At 29.4% G+C, this 20111-nt stretch overlaps 1 protein-coding gene across 1 annotated transcript; it reads left to right on the plus strand.

Moving 5' to 3' along the window:
* The first annotated feature begins 16413 nt into the window (after positions 1–16413).
* On the plus strand, positions 16414–19847 carry LOC123194064 (probable receptor-like serine/threonine-protein kinase At5g57670). The gene is made up of 7 exons (XM_044607194.1): positions 16414–17012; positions 17120–17374; positions 17568–17725; positions 17822–17901; positions 17980–18115; positions 18301–18450; positions 19569–19847. Exons 1-7 carry the CDS (start codon positions 16793–16795, stop codon positions 19731–19733), a joined length of 1164 nt encoding a protein of 387 aa, XP_044463129.1. The 5' UTR covers positions 16414–16792; the 3' UTR covers positions 19734–19847.
* Positions 19848–20111: the final 264 nt, after the last annotated feature.

The following is a 20111-nucleotide window of genomic DNA, read 5'->3' on the forward strand; positions in this document are numbered from 1 at the left end:
GCCCATTTATTGAAAAACTTAAATGGGTTTTTTCTCTTCTTTTCTTCCTCTCATAATTTACAATGCAAGAGGAATGATTCGAAATTGATTAGTTTAAAAAGGTAGTCATAGCTCTCAGAAAGGTTGTGCTCCATTTATCATTAATCAAAGCTTTATCAAGCTTACAACATATATGGTTCAACTTTTTATTCTCATCGTTCCAAGTATAAAGGTTGCCTATATATCTCAAGTTTTTTAACTCCGTCATTTGATAACACTCTTCCAAGTCTACATTATAAGAATCTCTTCTTTTGCTCCCTGCACTTTTCTCATTCACGCTCCTAATAGCGTTAAAGTTAATTAAGATTAACAATAGATCATTAGAGTCAGTTGTCAAGAAGGAAACTAAGCTTGGCCATAAGATTTTCCTTTCCACAGGGTTATTAGAGCCAAATACAATTAATAAAAAGAAATAATGCTCCCCAAATTGAGGAGTAACTTTGCATGTAATTCCATGATTTGAAGAAACTATTCTTCTCACTTCAATAATGTCCTTATTTCAACCAATCCAAATTCTACCTTTATAAGAAGAGTCATAGATGTGCAAAACATCTCAATAATCTCAAAAAATATGTTTGGCAATTCTACTCGTTTTCTTTATGTTAACTTTAGTTTCAACAATTCCTATGATAACTACTTTATTTCTAGCTATAAACAACTTAATTTCCTTTTGTTTTAAAGGGGACTGAGCCTCATAATATTCCAACACCGAATAATCATGGACAAATGGTAGAGGAAGACGAATTTCTCACTTTGGCCAACTTTCTCCTCTGTTTCCTTGAAAGGGAACTCCCTTGCTCCATCTTCATATCTTTCTCATCCTTTTTTAGTTTGTTGTTGAATGGTATAATCAATGGGAAAGGAAAGAACTCACTCTCCATAACCTTTTCATCTTCAGTTTCTTTATTTCTTTCCTTATCCTAAAACCTCTCAGGTTTTGAAGGAAGATTCTTCTTTTCATCATTTTCTTTTTTTACTAGATTCTTCCCCTGATCAGAGGGTCTTCCTTTTTTCCTATCCATCAACATCTTGATCTCCATTTCTTCATTTTTCTTCTTATTTTTAAGATGGTCTGAATTATAGTCCAAGTTAAGAGTTAAAGTAAGAACTGAAAATCTATTAGACATATTCCTTCCAATCTTCTCGACTACATTTTTCATATTTCCATGTTTTCTTTTCTAGTCAGTAAGGACATTTTAGTTTCAACCCCCATACCTTTCCTAATATTTCTTCCTCCCTCTCCATTCAAACCATACATAAAACCTTCAAGTTTTCCTCTATTTTCGGTTTCTTCTCTTTTATTCTCAGAATGCATTCATTAGTTATATGGCCAAAACACTTGTATTTTATGTATTTCACTAGTTTCCAGTTGTACTCTAACTTTAAAGATAAGACATCCCCATTCGACAGACATATTTCTAAAGTATTAGGGTAAAAAGAGTTTACTAATAACTTTACATGAATTCAGCATACTTCAACTTAGCACTTTCCTCAGTGACTAAATCAACATACAACGATTTTCCCACTACACTGGCAATGTCACTGAATCCTTGGGTAGTACAAAACTCTAATGAGATGCCAAAGAATTTAATCCAAAGTGCCATTTTTTTCATATTATTAACCGTTATTGAAAGATTAGTTTACCACTATCTAATTAAAAACGGTTGTCCTCCCACAATCCATAGTCCTTCTTTTAGCACACAACACACTTTGCTATCATCCTTTAGCTGAATAAGAAACATTCCCTAACTAGTCAAGGTGATATAAATGAAACCAAAAATCCTCCACATCATTTCCATATTATTTTCACTATCATAAAGGACATTCTCTTTCCAAGGAAGAACCCTACCACACAGTTGGTCCATTTCTCTACCCCCTGTTTAACCACTTCCATTGAAAAAACCACACAAAATTTGCCTTTGCATGAAGGCATGGGTGGTTTAACAAATTCTAGGGCAGAATAGATTTTTTTTTTCAAGAAAAGTTGCTTCCATGACATCCTTCCTCTTTGCTTTTAACCTCAATAGTTATTCCTTTCTTTTTTACATCAGTTCTCATTTTTAGGTTCTCTTTTGTTCCCTAGGTTGACGGAAGGGTTGGGTACTTCTCCTTAGAAATCTTTGTTGATGATGAAAAAGCCATGCAACAAGAACCTTTTTTGAGCACAAAATTAAAATAGCCTAGATTCAACTTAGCCATAAACTCCACTAGATAGTCTCTAGATCAGTAGCAATAATACTCTAGAATCCATGTCAATTAATGAATACACCTTGACAGAGCACTTCCATGTCACAAAAAACAAAAAGCAACCTGGGCGCCAAAGAACAAAGCTAATAAAGCAAATAGTCAAGAGAAGACTTAGTATAAAGAAGGAATAGACAAGCCTACAAAATGAAGAAGCAACAGAGAAAGACAACCATCTGCCTCAATAAGGGAAAATTAGGATTTGAACACAACCATAATACTAATGAAATGAAAACCCCCAAGCACACCTCTAGACAAAAAAATTGACAGAGTAATTATGGTTATTAAAGCACACAAATTTAGAGACATGGGGAAAAAGTAGAAAAATGAACCAACAAGCATTAAACAAACGAACTGATAGAGGATAATGATGGAAAAGATCGACACAAACCTAATACACCAAAAATAATACATAGGAAAGAAATGAACACTAACATTTTTGTCACTAAGGACTAGTGGGGTCATTGGTCAGGATGACTAGCGTCAGAAGGGCCACCAACCTAACATGAAGGAAAAAATAAAGGAACTAAAACAAGGTTGTAATAAAATCCAAGATTTTAGAGAGAAGAGCGAGGAATAAATTAAAAGGGTTAGCTTTTCCTCGACTACTTTGATATCTTTGTGGCACAATCAATCATGGCCTATTTCTTCGACATCACTCTCTCATGACACTTCACTATTTTGATGATGCTAAAAACACAAGTTTGAATGTCTAATATTGTACAAGGAATATGTGAAAAAACATGACCAAATGAACATAAATTAGACAAAATTTTATTCTAAAATATCTCATTATATAGGAAATTAATAATTAGACGATAATATCCTTTTTGTTTTTATTGATTTGTATGTTGTATAAATATTGTAACTTTATCACTTAGAAATACAAGTTGAAAATTCCTTTCATCTTATAATCTTCTTTATAATATGCTTAATCATATATAAGGAATTGTTTAGCAACACACTTGTCACATACAAATTTCATTCATGATTAATTACACATAGATATATGTATATCAATAACACAAAAATGTTGCAAACATTCACCCACCATATAAGTCATGAATACATATAGTAACATATTTAAACACGGTTAATTATATTCAACAACCATGAACAATTATTTTAAACCATAAAATCCTTCCAAACCTTAAATCATTAATCTAATTTAGGCACAAGAAACAATAAATTAAAACTCAAACCCTCAACAATGTAATTATAAACATAATAATAATAAAATCGAAACACAAAAAAATTATAGGATGCAAATAAAACGAGCAAGCAATAAAATAAAATAATAACAACAAAGCATAAAAAATGGACACAAGATGCACATCAAACATATAAAATGAGTTAACAACACAACGTTCAACTTCATAATAACAATAATGTGCAAAAAATCTACGCAAGATGCAAATCAAGCAAACAAAATGAATTTGAGTTGTAATGATAATCATAATAGTAATAATAAAGCACAAAAAAATCTACACATGATACAAATCAAGCAAATAAAATGACTATTCGACTCAATACTTATAATATAATAGCACCAATAAAGCAAATAAGACATAAAATGAGTTAGAAACATATAAACACTTAATAATGTTGATCCAATGATAATACCTTCAAATCCAACAAGAATACTTTAAATTATGGCTAGATTATAAAAATATTTTAGAAAGGTTTAGAACAAGATTAGATATGCTAAGTTTGGCTTCAAGTTCAATGAGTATATCAACAAATTCAATGAGAACAGGTCCACCCTGCATTCTTAGTGTTTTCTTTTCTCCGGCGACATCAACGACAATAGTGATGATCACTATCTCCACCATTTTCCTCATTTCGACCATCTCCGTCCTCTATAAACAAGAATTTGGTTTGAACCAAGCCCAATCTAAATAACTCTTAACTTGAGTTTGGTTTGAATTATTAATTAATGTAACACCCCTCTTCAGATACATACCGCTAATAGAAATATATCAAAAGAGACATGCATGATTGAACCATTTGAAAACTTTAATGCATTATCATAATTATAAAGGTGCAAAAATATGATGCAATAAAAACACTTTTGCAATCAATACTCATATAGTCTAAGTATCTGAAATGACTAGAAACAATGATAATAATAAAAGCAATAATAATAATGATAAAACTATGTATCTAATAAAACTAAATAATAAGAAAGCCCCTCTTTTTGTGTACTTGCTAGCTAGATCACTAGATCCCCCATTTGCTCTACTACTCACCTCTATCTGCAAACATATGAAAGGAAACACAAGAGTAAAAATCAGTAAATAATGACCTTTCAACACCCAAAACTATAATAGATTATTAATGGTAAAACTTGTGTTCCATTTGTAAGCTAAATGTGATCACACTATGACACCTTGGTGCCCTGACATGGATTGCCCACAGGAATGGTGAAAACCTAAGCTGAACTCAACATATCTAATACCTTGGTGAAAGCTACTATTGTGTCTTACGTACATGTCAAACGGTCTATTAGACTATCTAACTAGGACACCCTAATCACACAAGAAAAATCTCTAATAGCCGTTCATTCTTTTACCACATAAGTTAATCAAAACTGTTGACAAACCATCCAAAGATGGCCCTACCTCGAGTATATATGTAATACATCTTGTTGATCACATAAGGAATATTTAAAGGCCACACCGTTACCATGTATACCTGAATTGAACTAGGGGGCTATGCATCTTGGCACTAAATGCATAATGCATCTCATGGTATCTAAATCTATTGCTTCCACAATTACCGTCACTTACGCATATAAGTGGTAACTACCTAGTTGTGTGACACTAGCCTTAAGGTTGTTGACTTTTAACTTAGATTTGACTTAATTTGAGTCTGTATCATCATCTACACAGTTAGACACCTTATCTATGTCTTTCTTGAATTCTTTATCCTCTATTAGTTTATTCTTTTTACATAACTCTCTCCTCTTATGCACATAGTCTAAGGGCATAATCATCTTTTGTCTTTATCTAGGGGTACATAGTCATGTTTTTCTCAACCCACATCCCGTGTGCCTCTTTAACCATATACACGGACGTGTGACACTTAATGTAGATCATGTATATAGCAGATGCACACGAGGTTTGACTTGGAGACACTCCTACTCACTTAGATCCACGTGTATGAGCCTCATGTCCTCTGATGCACAAAATTTATTTTTAGAAGGCCATACACGGGTATGTGTTCCATACCATACAACTGTGTATTTCTCCCTTAAGAACAAACGCAAAAATATTTGGAATGACATATGGGTGTGTATAGGACCATACACAATCGTGTGTCATGATCTGGAAATCACATCCTCGGGTTTGTATGCTCCTCTAATTACTATCTCGACAATACTCACACAATCAATGCACAAATAACAGTCTCTAAGTATCATGAACATATTATTCCACCATTCTTTCTAATCATAATGCATATATATATATAATGCCATGGCATCAAACCTAAGAGCAAAGAACATTCAAGCCAAACCACACAACCAAGAAACTAAACATGCATATCCTATTCATATATGAAATCCATTTTATCAATTAGATCATCACAATCATGTATAAATCATCCTAGATCGTATGTATAACAGAAAAATTCGTAAAGTTTATGATCAAACAAGGGAAGCCATTCCATTTACTTGTCTTCTTATGCTTGACGATGCACTCTCTTTAAAACTAGTGACTTTTGATGATTGGCAATGACTCCTTAGGCAACCACAGACTCCTCTATTACTTTTTAAGTGGCTAAGAAACAAAAGAATGTGTGAGAATTAAAGTTGGTTATGTTTTTATTTTATCTCTAGGACATGATACATGGGCATGTATGAGACCATACACGGTCATGTGTCTAGTTGTATAACTAAGACAATCTTCTGTTTCACCGCAATCATAATCTGATCCGCAAATTAACTTTCTGTTGACCATACACGGTCGTGTATGCCTCTATACATGAGCATGTATTTTTGAAAATCATTAAACACCATATTTAAAAACTAAGAAAAGATTGAAATTCCCTTAAACTTATCTGTGGGTGCTATAATTAACCTATAAATTGTTGTGGTCATCTCCCTCCACCATGATTTATAGGTTAAGTATATTTAAATTATTAATTTTTCAAATAAGCTGATTAGTTGACCATAGAGGTGGATACGAACCAAGCCCAATCTAAACACCCTTTGGCTAGAGTTTGGTTTGAAAAAAAAAATGTTTAGCTCAAGTCTGACGAGCTAACCTTCAGAGTGGTTTGAGTTTAGTTTGAATAAAAATGATTTAGTTTGAGTTTGACTCGAATTTATAATTCGAATCCATGACTCAGATTCATAGTTTGAATTCGTAACTTATTGACAAGACAATGTTGTTTAACAGTTATTTAACATAATTAAACTTAACCAAGTTTGAATTAAATCGAGTCATCTACCTAGCTTATAAGGCATACTTTCTCTAACTCAAATTTAGTTTGGTTTCAAAACAAGCTAAACCTTTTGACTTAAACTCAATTCAAATTCAAATTAAATGAATTCGAATCTAACCAAACTGAGCTGAACCGACTTTCAAGCTTGAGGTGCTATGACTTTAAGTTCCCCGAGATTTGCTTTGTTTAAATAATTTGGCATAGATATAAAGGGGTAAAATTATTGAATTTCAATAGATATATGACTATTTAAACATTTTGACCTAAAAAATTTATCTTACAATACAGGAATACAAACATTTTTTAAGCAGAAAATAAGGAAGCACCTTTAAAGAAAAAAGAGTGAATTACATTTCCCTACCCAAGGTTTAGCCTTAAAACACTTTTCCATCCTAGATAACATAAATAACATTTTTTTGACCCAAAAATCAAACAGAAATAACAAATTTTCATCCAAAATTAAACTCTATTAATGAAATATCAGTATTAGAGAGTGCAATTGTGATTTTATTTGTACTATTTCATTTTTCAAAATTATCATGTAATCCTAAATCAACAAAAAATTAAAAATAACATTTTAAATATCTAAATTATATAAGAAGTTAAATCATTTTTTTCTTTCACTTTCATCATCTCTTTTTTTTAGATAAGAATATCTTTGTTGTATAATTGTATATTAAGGGTAAATTATTATTTTTGAAAATATCATAGGTCTTTATAAAATTTTATAGGGTGTTATTGGAAATTTTAAAAAAATTTTGAAGTCTTTTGAAAAATTTTGACATATAATTTTGTCTCCTATTAGTTTCAAAAATGATAATTGCACCATCAAAAAATTTAATAAAATGTAACAGTATTTTTTAAGAATTAAATTGTCATGTTTAAAAAGTTTGGTCTAATAGAAATTTATTTTTTAATTTTCAAAATTAATATATATTAAAATTTCTATTCTACCCTTGCACAACTATTTTTTTTAATAAAGTTTGACTTTGGGTAAGAAAATGTTATTTATACAAACTAAAGGTGAAAAAGTGTTTTTAGACCAAACCTTAAGTGGGAAAATGTTATTTACTAACAAAAACTATAAAACTATGTGTATAGAGTTTTAAATATTCAATTGGGTATTTATATTCTTTCAAAGATTAGTATAAAATTATATATATATATACAGAGTTTTAAGCATTCAGCTGGGTATCTATATTCTTTCAAAGATTTTGCTTTCCACTAATTTTTTAAACTAGAAAGTTGGTGTGGAATTGGATTGGGTTGACTTAAAAATCACCCAACTAGGCCCAGCCCATTTAAGGATTCTAGCCCATTCGCCCTCCGTCTAACAACAAAATTAGGCTTTGTATGGCTATCCTGTTAGCCTATTTGTTTATGGAATTTGGTGTTGTTTTTTATTTCTTTATTATAAAAAAGGCCAAAAGAGTTATTCCCATCCAAGGTTTAGTGAAACCTAAGTGATCCTTATTAGCTTTTAAAAATCTAAATACTCACTCATCTGTTAGTTTTGACTATTACAATCAAGAATAAAATAATAATTTAGAATTTTTATTTAAACATAGAAAATGTTATTTTTTCCCGTTAGTTTTAAAAACTAACAATTTTTCTTAACTTATATCCACCTCTAGTGTAATATTCTATTCAAATATCATATTAATTCAACATAGTTGTTTTTAGATTTCGTAATCAAAACATGTTATGATAATTACTAACTAACAAATTATTTAATTAGTTATGTTTTACTATCTCTTACAAAATAAAACATGGGATAATTAAATTTGCCCAAAAAGAATGTAAAAATGATCGTTTAAGGTGGTCATTGAGAAGTCGTTTTCTTTTCCTTCTGTCTTTATAACATTGAGCAGCTCAGTCCTCAATGAAGTAACGCCACAACATCTCGTGACTGGCCAGTCAACCATCACTTTCTATGTCACTGGTGAAACATTATCATTATTATTATTTTACCGATAAAATTTAGCAACATTTTGTTTGTTTGGCGGGAAAGCATCCCTTTCTATCTAGAATTATAATTTACGTCTCACAGTTTCATAAAATGAAGATTTGTGATTGATTTTGAAATATTTACATGAGCATTGATTACACAAAAATGGGATAAGTATATAGTTCAAAATCTTTTAGAGTAATTGTAACAAGTAAAATAATCTCTTGATAATAATAACATTTAAAATTGTTTTTAAAACTTTATCTCCATATAGTTATTCAGCAGCATATGGTTTATAATGTAATAAAAAATAAAATATATATGTTTATATATATTTTATCAGAATCTTGAAAACATTTCTTCGTAGTTTATATATTGAACGGGACAAATATTCCAAAAAATAAAAGATTAAATATACTTAGTCCAAAAATAAATAAATAAATAAATAAAGATAGTTGTCTAGATAAACTTTGAAGTTTGCCGCCCCTGTGCATGCAAGTGGCCTCCATGGTTAGGTCACAAATTAAGAATAGGTTTGACTTTTTTTTTAAATAAAAAAATCATGGGACCAGAATTTATATTAAATTCTATACTTCAATTGTGATTTGAAAAGTTAAGATTTTATTTAATTGTGATTTGAAAAGTTAAGAAATTAAAATACAATTCAAAGTTTTCAGTTTTATTTATTAATTTTAGGTATATATAAAAACATATTGGATATTATATTTAAAATTGTTCTTTTAAAATAGAAAAAGAATTATAAATAAATAAATCTTATTAATTAGGTGAGTTGGAAGAAAAATAAAATGAAAAATCTTATTGATTTGGTTATATTGCGACAAAATGTTTTGGTTTATTGGGACCTAAAACCCATGTTCTTTGTGTACCAAAACCACTCAAATGCAGACTTTGTTTCCTTTTGGAACCAGTGAAGGCCAGAATACTATTTCTCTCCTACGGTTTGGTTGACCGACAAATTCCTATATTTTAAGTTTGAAAATAGTTATATTTTTATTTATTATCTATTTTTATTGATAAATATTGTTAAATAAAAAGAAAAAAAAGATTATTTTGTATAAATTCTCCTATGTTCTTTTTATTTTTATTACTTCTTTTTGTCCTTTTCGAAAGTTTAGAGAGCTAACCGTATATTTTTTTAAAAGCGGTAGTATGTTAATAAAAATTTTAGTAAGATTTTGAAAATTCAAAAGAAGTTTAAGAGTGTTTTTAAAAATTTTAAAATCTAAATATATCTCTCAATAGTTTTAAAAATAATAGTAGCAATTTTATTATTATAATAAAAAGGTAAAACAATTATTTTTAGAAAAACCAAATAAAATTTGCTAATTAAAGTGAATGATGAGTAAATATTTAATTTTTTTAAACTTAGATGATAAAAGATTGTTCTTGCATCAAACCTTGGGTGGGAAATAGTTATTTGGCCACTAAAAAAAACTAAACAATAAATTCATTCTTCAATCATTAATAATTATCCAACTGAATCAAACTTTAGTTTAAAATATGTCACGCCAGTTTCTCATTTAAGAGATGGCCAGCTTTAAATAAATATTTAAAACCCCTTTCATATGTGTGTTGGAGGACTGAAATTAACTTCCATGCATTCATAAATTTTGAATAAGAATTTCGTTTAGAATGTGATTTCTAACGATTCTGCTGATGAATGTTATTTATTTAAAAAAAAAAAGGAAAAGACCAAAAAGACCCAGGGGGAGATTGCCAACAATGTTCTATCCTAGGTGTAGCACGGACCTGAGTAGTATTTATACCATTAGTTGACTAAGCTAATGTTGCACTAGTAGACCACAAAATCCATACCCACTTCCCCTACTTCTTCTTCTTCTTCTTCTTCTTTCTAGATTGGATCCAACAAGATCGAGCATCTAATCTAAGGCAACAACTTCAAGGTGGATAAGGGAGAGAAAAGATCTCAATAAAACTATTATCCAACCGGAACATCTTGTCATTGTTCCCACCAACGTGCATTTCATCGAAGTGTTATGCCCGTTTCATTTAAAATAATTTCTCATATCAATTTCATTAACCAAGTTGAATTATTATTAAGGAAAATTTGGATGCTTACCCAATAGAGATATGTGACGTATATTTTATTTTTAATAAAATTATGTATATTCAATTTTAAGTACCTAATTAACAACTAAATTATATATCATCATATAATTATGTGATTTTGAATTAAAGATTAATTAATATTTAATCATATGATAATATATCATTTGATACTTAAAATTTGGTACACATATCACTCCTTTTTTTATTTTATTTTACTAATATTTGATGACTATCACTATGATTAGTAGTCTGAAATAAATACATGTGTGGTAAGTATTTTGTAAAAAGGCACATGCATAAGCATATTGTACCTATCCCATTTACAAGTTCCTCTTATAACAATTATTGACATTGCTATAAATGTTTTAAGTGCAAATTTGTAATATCCATTCAATGAAAACATTTTACACATAATTTTTAATATTTTTTTGTATTAATAAAAACTCTCCCATGAATTCATGATTGTTAGTTTCAAAAATTTAATAAAAACATGGTATAAATTCTTCATAAATAGGCACATGGGTGAGTTCAATCTGTCTCATTTATAAGTTTCTCTAGGATCATTAACATTGCTTAATTTTTATTTATAATGCATCATATTAGATAGTTTTACAAACAACAATTTTATTTTCCTTTTATGGCCGGATGACTATTTCCTATCAAAGATTTAATAATATGATAAATTCTCATCCTTTAAATTTAAAAAAAAAAAACTAAATTTCTATTTCTCATTCACTTCTGTTAATGAAGTTTGTTTGGTTTTCTTTAAAATAAATATTTTATCTTGTATTAAAATTACAAAATTGTCATTAAAATTAATATAAATACGAAATTATCAATATATCATTACTAGTTAAAAAATTTATCACTTAGATCTCTAAAAGTATCAAAACTCTAACTAGGTTTAAAATGTTGTATTTTGTTAAGTTTTTTAGAGGTATAACATTTTTTTTGAAAATATTAAAAGACATATTAAAATTTTAAAATTTATAAAAAAAAACACTTAAAACCTTTTTTTAATCTCTAAAAACCCTCTAAAATTTTCATTAACACCCTTAATATTTTTAAAATTATAATTCATCCCTAAGGATATATCATTTTGAAAAAAATACAATAAAAAAAATTTATGCAAAATGATTTTTTTATCTTTTTAATTAAAAAAATTTATTAACAAAAGTGGATGACGGGTGATAAATTCATTTTTTGAAACTTAAAGGATAAGAAATTTATTTTAGCAAATCTTGGGTGAGAAATAATCTTTGGACCTTCTTATATTTATATTATATAGCTTCAACCTCAAAAGATTCAAAACCATGTAAAATAAGTGGCTTCGATATGAACAAAACAAGCATGGCCAAAAGTTAAATTATTATTACTATTTTAATTATATGTTTAGTTCTTTATTTATTCCCTCGAGAGTGTAGAAGCTAAGCATATTACTTGTTTGCTAATGCTGGACTTTTCCTTTTTTAACGCAAACCATTCCTAGGGAGATTAGCTCGAACTTCTAGTTAAATTAAAATTTTTATTATTAATTATAAAAATTCTTGAATTTTACGATAGTAAGATAAAAGTTACATGCATGCATATTACATAATTTCACGTTCGATGTTACACTTTATACTATCCAACAAATATCCTTGCTTTTTACGTTATTAATGTATGACATGCCTACTATTTATATTTCAATTATTACTTTATTTATAAGAAGTTTGAAGCCCTTTCAAACTCTCAAAATTAATTATGGAATCAATCTACATATTTATATTTCAATTAGAGACATTATTGAACATTTTAACAGAAAATATATATTCTATTTATGTTTTCATAATCAATTATATCATGTTCTCGAATTGAATAATATTAGTGAAAACATTTCAAAATCAATTTCAGCTTTTTGAGTCTTTAAATGGTAACTTGATTGATAAAGATTATGAAATCTCTATACAAACTCCAAGTGAGGGTATGAGTTCAAGACTCATTGGCGTCAAAATAGGATGAGCTCTTGAATTTTATCTGATTTAATAGTTATGGATTTGATTATTTAGATTAAAGTTTATTTATCTGACATGATTGATTAGGCTTAATGTGAGCAGACCAACTTGGGCGGAGTCCTTATTACTAAAAATAAAAAACTAGTCTTTCTAGTGATTGCTACTTAACAAATCTCATTAACATAATACAAAAGAGGTGGGAAATCAATGAGTCAAACCTTGGGTTGGACAATGCCATTTTGTTAAAAAAAAAAAATTAAGCTTTTAACATTTAACCCGAATATATATATTTTAGGCCAAACGATTATTTCTCACTTATTTGATGAAATGGTCAAATTTCACTATTTAATTTTCAAAAATTTAAATTTTTTTCATAATTTATTTTTGTTAATGAATTTTATTTGATTTTTTTTGAAATGATTATTTTATCAATTTATTAAAATTATAAAATTACTATTATCATTTAATATGAATATGAAATTATCAATATATTTTTATCTATTTAAAAACTTATCATTTAAACCTTTAAAATATATCAAAATTCTAACAAATCTTAAAATATTGTTATTGTTCGATTTTTTGGAGGTATAACATCATTTTTGAAACTATTGAGGAGCATTTTAAAATTTTAAAAATTTCAAAAACATCTCCAAATTTTTTTGAATTTCTGAAAACACTCAAAAAATTTTATCAAGACTCCTAATATTTTAAAAATTCTAATTTATCCCGCAAACATACATTATTTTGAAAATGAGAAATAAAAATGAAAAATCCATTCAAAATGACCTTCATGTAATTTCAATTAGTGAAATTTACTAACAAAGTGGATGATACATGTGAATATGACATTTTTAATTTTAACGAATGAAAATTTACCATTTCAGTGACTCAAGTGGAAAATAGTCCCTTGGCCTATAATTTATACAAAGTAGATGCATGTAGTAAGGATTGCTATTCTTCTTGACAAGAATTGCTAGTACTTCTCTTAAATAAAATTTTGTTTAGGTTTATCATTAAAATTTTGAGATATTCTCTTTCACATAGACACATCATAAATCTAAGTAAGAATTGTTAAAAAAAATGGAACTCACATATTTTGGATGTGAATAAGTGTTATTTTATTTATAATTTAAAATTATTTAATCATAAAATGACACGATATTATTGATATCCAATTGATATTTATTTTAAGTATATATAATTTTTTTGTTTATGATCAACGCTATGCAAACTTATATCAATAGTACAAAAAGGTCCAATTTGTTTGTTAAATCATATGGAAAGAATACAAGGATAATATATTATTTCTTATTATGTAAAACTTTGATTTCCTTCTATAAAATTTCTATTTCTTGTTATGGGATTTAAGATCTTGTATAAATTTATGTACAAATAAACATACAAAAAAGACAAGAAATCCAATATATTCATAATTTATAGGGCTGGATTCGAGTCGAGACGAGCTCGAGCTTGCTTCAATTTATATATAATAGAGTTTGAGTTCAAGCTCGAGCTCGTGCAACCTAGGCTTTAATATATATTAATCGAAACGATATCATTTTATATCAAAATTTTTAATTGGCAAATTTGACAAATAGCTCGAGCTAGAACGAACTTGTATAGGGTTGACTCATTTTGAGCTCGTTAGGGTCGAGTTCGAGCTCGAGCTCGTTTCATGCTAGTAAACAGGCTCAGTTCGAATCCAACTATAATAATTTACATGATATTAGAGCTAGTTATATCATTTTGCACCCTATTAGTTTAAAAACAACCTTTTTCACTCTTGAAATTTTCTTTTACAACTCTCGCCTTACTTTTGAGACCTTTCATTTTCTTCCCACATCAAAGCCTAGTTAGCAAAAATATGAATAATTTGCATTTACTTCGTATATTAAACATGACGTTTTGAATTTTTAAACTCAAAACGTATATTTTACATGTTTCCTGTATTAAATGACTGTTTTATTGGTTTTTCTTTTTATTGAATTTTAAATAAATTCAAAATAACATTATTTTAATGCCCAAGTCTAAAGTACAAAAGTGTCTTTTTAATTTTCAATTAATTCCCATAAAGTCGACAAAAAAATATCCCATTTTTTTCAAAACCCTAACATCTTCATTCATCGCATGAGGTTCATATTAATAATAGCTACAAAAACTTTTTCACATTATTTTTTTTCGCAGATCAATGTTTTTTTTTTTGTCAGACTCAACTCTTTATTTTTGTTATTCTCCGAAAAAGTCAACTTTTATTGTCTTTTTCTTTGCTTATTTGCAACTTTGTCATGTTTATGATTCGTTTAATATCTGATATATGGATTGATTTGAGGTACCAATTTTTCATTAATCTTATTGCATATTCACCTAGTGATGCAGTGGTTGAATATGATGTATTATGTTATATTAATTTTAATATTTAATTAATTTACATTTGAATTGTTATATTAATTTTAATAAAGAGATATATGAAAAATGTTAAAATTATGATTCATATTGTCGTATTTTTAGAAATATATCATTGACGATGTACCGTATTAAATCTGTATATACACGTTTCGTATTTGAATTTTATGACCATTTTTTTATAAATGTATTTTTAACCATGCGTCGTATTATACTTGTATAATTTTCATACTATTTTTTCAATTCTTGTATTTTCTAATTAGACATCAAAGGAGGCTTGTCTTCTCAGTCGATTATTATTTTTTTAGAGTGGTTCTCTCTTCCTTTTTTGACAATAGATGCGTCTGTTCATGGGTTCATTTTTGTCAACCTTTTCTTTTTTGGCGTTGTTCCCTCATTTGGTCATTGAGTCTCTTTCCTAAGGTTGTTATCTCTTTTCTTGATTATTTTATCCTTATCCGACCATAGATAGGTGCTATTGTGGGCTCTTTCTCACCATATCTCTTTTCCTAACCAAATATAATCTTAGATTCCCCTATTTAACGACATATGAGTTTTCCTTTGTTTCTCACAATTTCCTTCTTTTGTTTTTTGACACCCAACAAAAAAATACAAATACCTAACACTCTTGATGTCTGACAATTGTTGTGATTTTTTCTTTGACGATCTCACATATCAATTGCCCTCCGGTGATTTGTCATATACTTGTGAGTTTTTATTTGGTTGGAAATGCTTAAAGTTTCAATCCAATCAAAGTACTAGATGATACAATCAAAGTTCGATAAAACTTTTGCTCATAACATAACTGTTGCTACCATTGAGAGTTCATCTTTTAGTCACTCCTCTACATTAGAAAAGTTTCTTAGTCACATTGATACTTTAAAACAAGCCTTAACATAATCCATCACTAATACCTCAACTTCATCCATTTCCGCATGTTGTAATCACGATTGTTGTTCTTATCTGTTTACATCTAAAAAGATTACGTCTACTTCTCTTGTTATTCATACTGTTGATAACTTTTGTTTGTTTGTAAATCATATTGGTGATATCTCCACTTCCATCATATCATTATTTGATACCTTCCTTGTTTTCAGAAAATTTTCGTTTTGTTCCTTTTATAGGTTATTCCGTTTCCAGTTATGAGATTTAGGCTCTTATATAAATTCATGTACAATAATACATATCAAAAAGACAAGAAATCAAATTTATTCATAATTTACTTAGTGAATGTAGGAGAGCAAAAGTTTTGAACTGCTAAAAAACAAGTTATCTACCCCACCAGAGTGAGGCCACAGAACCTACCCCAGTGCCTAAAATTTCCCTTTCAAAATCGATGAGCTTACTGTTTTCATCAATTTCTGTTTCTCTTTGATGTCAAAATGCATAAATAGACAATCGAGCCAGCCTATCCCACCTCCTCCTTTTATCTGAATCACTCTCTTGCATTGATTATCCTCTGCGCGCAAACTAACCTCACAAATATATATCCCTTTGACCCTCTTTCTTTATTTTTGTTTTTGTTTTTGTTGAGAAATTTTCTTGTGTTCCTCACTCTGTGTTCTCTACATGAAACAGAGTGTTCTCTATCACAGAATAGAGCTGAATTTTTATTGCTTTACTTACAATGAAGTATCTAAGAACCAACAGCTTGAAGCGCTTGTTTTCATTAAGAAAAATAGGTCTTGATGAAGGTGCTTCCACAATTCCAAGTCCACGTGAGTCCATTGAAGATAACAACAGCAATGAAAGAAGTTTTAGAACAACCAAGAGTTCTTCTCCTAGACCAACTTGGAAATGCTTTTCTTTTGAAGAAATTTCTGTTGCCACCAATCGGTTCAGCTCAGGTTTGGCTCATAAATATATTTTATCGAAGTCATGAACTTTAGGCTTGTTTTGTTGGTTTTTGTATTCGAGTTTTGATATATATATATTTTTTTCATGTGGGTTGCAGAGAATTTGGTTGGTATAGGAGGCTATGCTGAGGTCTATAAGGGAGTTTTTGAAGATGGAGAGAAGATAGCTGTCAAAAGGCTTACAAAATGTTCAACTGATGACAGAAAAGAGAAGGATTTCTTGACAGAAATTGGAACCATAGGCCATGTTTCGCATCCAAATGTGTTGCCTCTTCTTGGTTGCTGTATTGACAATGGCCTTTATCTCATTTTTCAATTTTCCTCTAGAGGCTCAGTTGCTTCTCTTTTTCATGGTAAAGAATCAAACTTTAAACACAGATTCATGAATTTTGATTGCTTTGTTCAATTGTTGGATCTCCATGATCGTATAAGAGGTCTTGAGATTGAATTTCGAATCCTGCTCTCATCAGAGCATAGAGGGCTTTAGTTTAAATTTGTAAAAAGAAAATTATCTAAGCTTTAGCCTTTTTTTCTTTTTTGTTGCAGATGTGAATTTGCCACCATTAGATTGGAAAATAAGGTATAAGATTGCAGTTGGGACTGCAAGAGGCTTGCATTACTTGCACAAAGGGTGTCAAAGAAGGATAATTCACAGAGATATTAAGTCTTCAAACATTTTATTGACAGAAGATTTTGAACCCCAGGTGACACAGCTGGAGTTGCATTCTAACTTCTAGATCAAATTCTTGCTAGAATATTAATTTTTGAAATTTGCTAGAATTTTGATGTTGGTGTTTTAGATTTCTGATTTTGGATTGGCAAAATGGCTTCCATCTCAATGGAGTCACCATTCAATTGCTCCAATTGAAGGCACATTTGGGTACCGAATCTTCACAACTTTTGAGCCAAAGCCTGGAAGTTTGTTTCGAGTACTGTACTGAAATTGAATTTTTTGCAGGCACTTGGCTCCTGAGTACTTCATGCATGGAATTGTGGATGAGAAAACTGATGTGTTTGCATTTGGTGTGTTTTTACTGGAGATCATTTCCGGACGGAAACCGGTTGACAGTTCTCACCTGAGTTTACACAGCTGGGTAATGTCAACACCCATAAATGTTTCACAAAGTTTGATTGTTTATTAAATCTCAGTTTGCCTCTAGTCACCGGCTTCATTAGTCAATCTCCTTGTTAAATTTCTTGTAGAGTTAAGCAACCAAGACTTTAGTGAAAATTATTTAATTATTAGGCAGCTTTTAATAGTTCTTATTGAATCAAACAGGCCAAACCAATTTTGAACCATGGAGATCTTGACAAGCTGGTAGATCCAAGTCTCCAAGGGACCTATGATGTCACACAGCTTAATCAGCTTGCCTTTGCAGCCTCTCTCTGCATCCGCGAATCCACCACATGGCGCCCCACCATGAGCGAGGTAAAAAAAAAAAAAAACTACTAGTAATTCTCATATCATGTCATACAAATTCTTAAGTGCAAACATCCTGATTATTTAACTGAAAGGAAGCAAATTCGGATATCAGAAAACCAATATGAAATGATTTTTTTCTGAAATATTTAGGGAATGATTTTTGTCATTGAAAGACATCTTGGGCGGTCCCTTATTCATATACATTTATTTACTCAAGTATTTGTTTCACAAATATACCAAACAGTATTTTATCACAGATAATTTATTCATGTTGTCAGTGGTTCCTCTTATCTATATATGTGTATTCCCCTATGCAGAAGCTTCAAATGAGTTTCATTTTTATTCTGCAGACTAAGCTGTTTGATGATAAGGATCATTACATCATAAAATTGATACCTTTCAGTTGACTGTCTGATTAATAAGTTAATTTTCTCAATTTGATTGTCTTCTTGCTTGCTATGACTTTCCATGTCATTTTCACTGGTTTGCACTTGGGACTGCAACATGGAAACTTAGATTTGGTCATTTTTATTTATTTTTCTGGTGTTGGTGGTAGTTCATTTTGTGGTTTTTTTATTTTTTTTTAATCGCTTGATCCTAGAACAAGTCAAGGATGTTCAAGTCCACCTAACGTAAATCTTTAAGCTAAATAAGATAGTAAAATATAATCCTCCCATGTGAGTAGAAGATTAGAACATGATTGCTTTAGACAAGGCCTAATTTGACTCACTATTCATCTGTGTTCCCTAATATGATATTAATATCACCATTTAGTTAAAAAATTGTAATTTACTGTACTAAATAAATGAAAAGTTTAATCTTAATATGTCGTTAGTGGGTTTCACACTTATGCTCTCATACATGAACACCCCTCTTTCGTCATTTAAATTACCCCTTGAGGTATAATTCATGCTCATTGGTTGAAGCCATTTGCATGATATGTGTATTTTGCCCGAATGTTAAAGTTTATCTTTAAAAGGATATATAAAATTAATTGAGCTAGTGCCTTGTGTTCCCCATTTTCTTGTTATGAATCACAGAAAGCAAGCATACAATATATAGCTACTTTTGTGATATTAAATTTTTCTCCAAGGTGTTAGGTGTTAATTTGTGTGCATTAACAGGTATTGGAGGTGATGACAGAGGAAGAGATAGATAAAGAGAGGTGGAAAATGCCTGAGGAAGAAGAAGATCAACAAGAGTTCTGGGGGTTTGAGGATCTAGAACATGAATGTGACAGCTTCTTTTCAATGTCTCCTCAAGATTCAGTCTCTAATGGAAGTTCTTAATTAAGGCTAGCAATGTAGATGCTTAAGAAAAATTATAATATTCTCATAATTGCCACTGTTGTACGCGTGTAAATATTTGTTATACTGAATACTATTGAAAAGTGATTTTGTCAATTAAATATAATGGTACAATTATTAGAAAAAAAAGAGTTAGTTTAACAACACAAAACAATTAATCATATGCGTAACAATAAAATTATGTACATTAATTTTGATTATTTAATTAAATTTTTAAATAATATATTATTATATGTTTAAAAAATTTAAATTTATATAATTATATGATTTAATAATTAAAAATAAATACACAAAATATTTTTCTTTACGTAATTGTCAAAAATACCATCAAATTATTGAGAATAAATAGTCATCAATGCA

The sequence above is a fragment of the Mangifera indica genome, chromosome 13 (assembly GCF_011075055.1).
Source record: "Mangifera indica cultivar Alphonso chromosome 13, CATAS_Mindica_2.1, whole genome shotgun sequence".
Classification (NCBI taxonomy): Eukaryota; Viridiplantae; Streptophyta; class Magnoliopsida; order Sapindales; family Anacardiaceae; genus Mangifera; species Mangifera indica.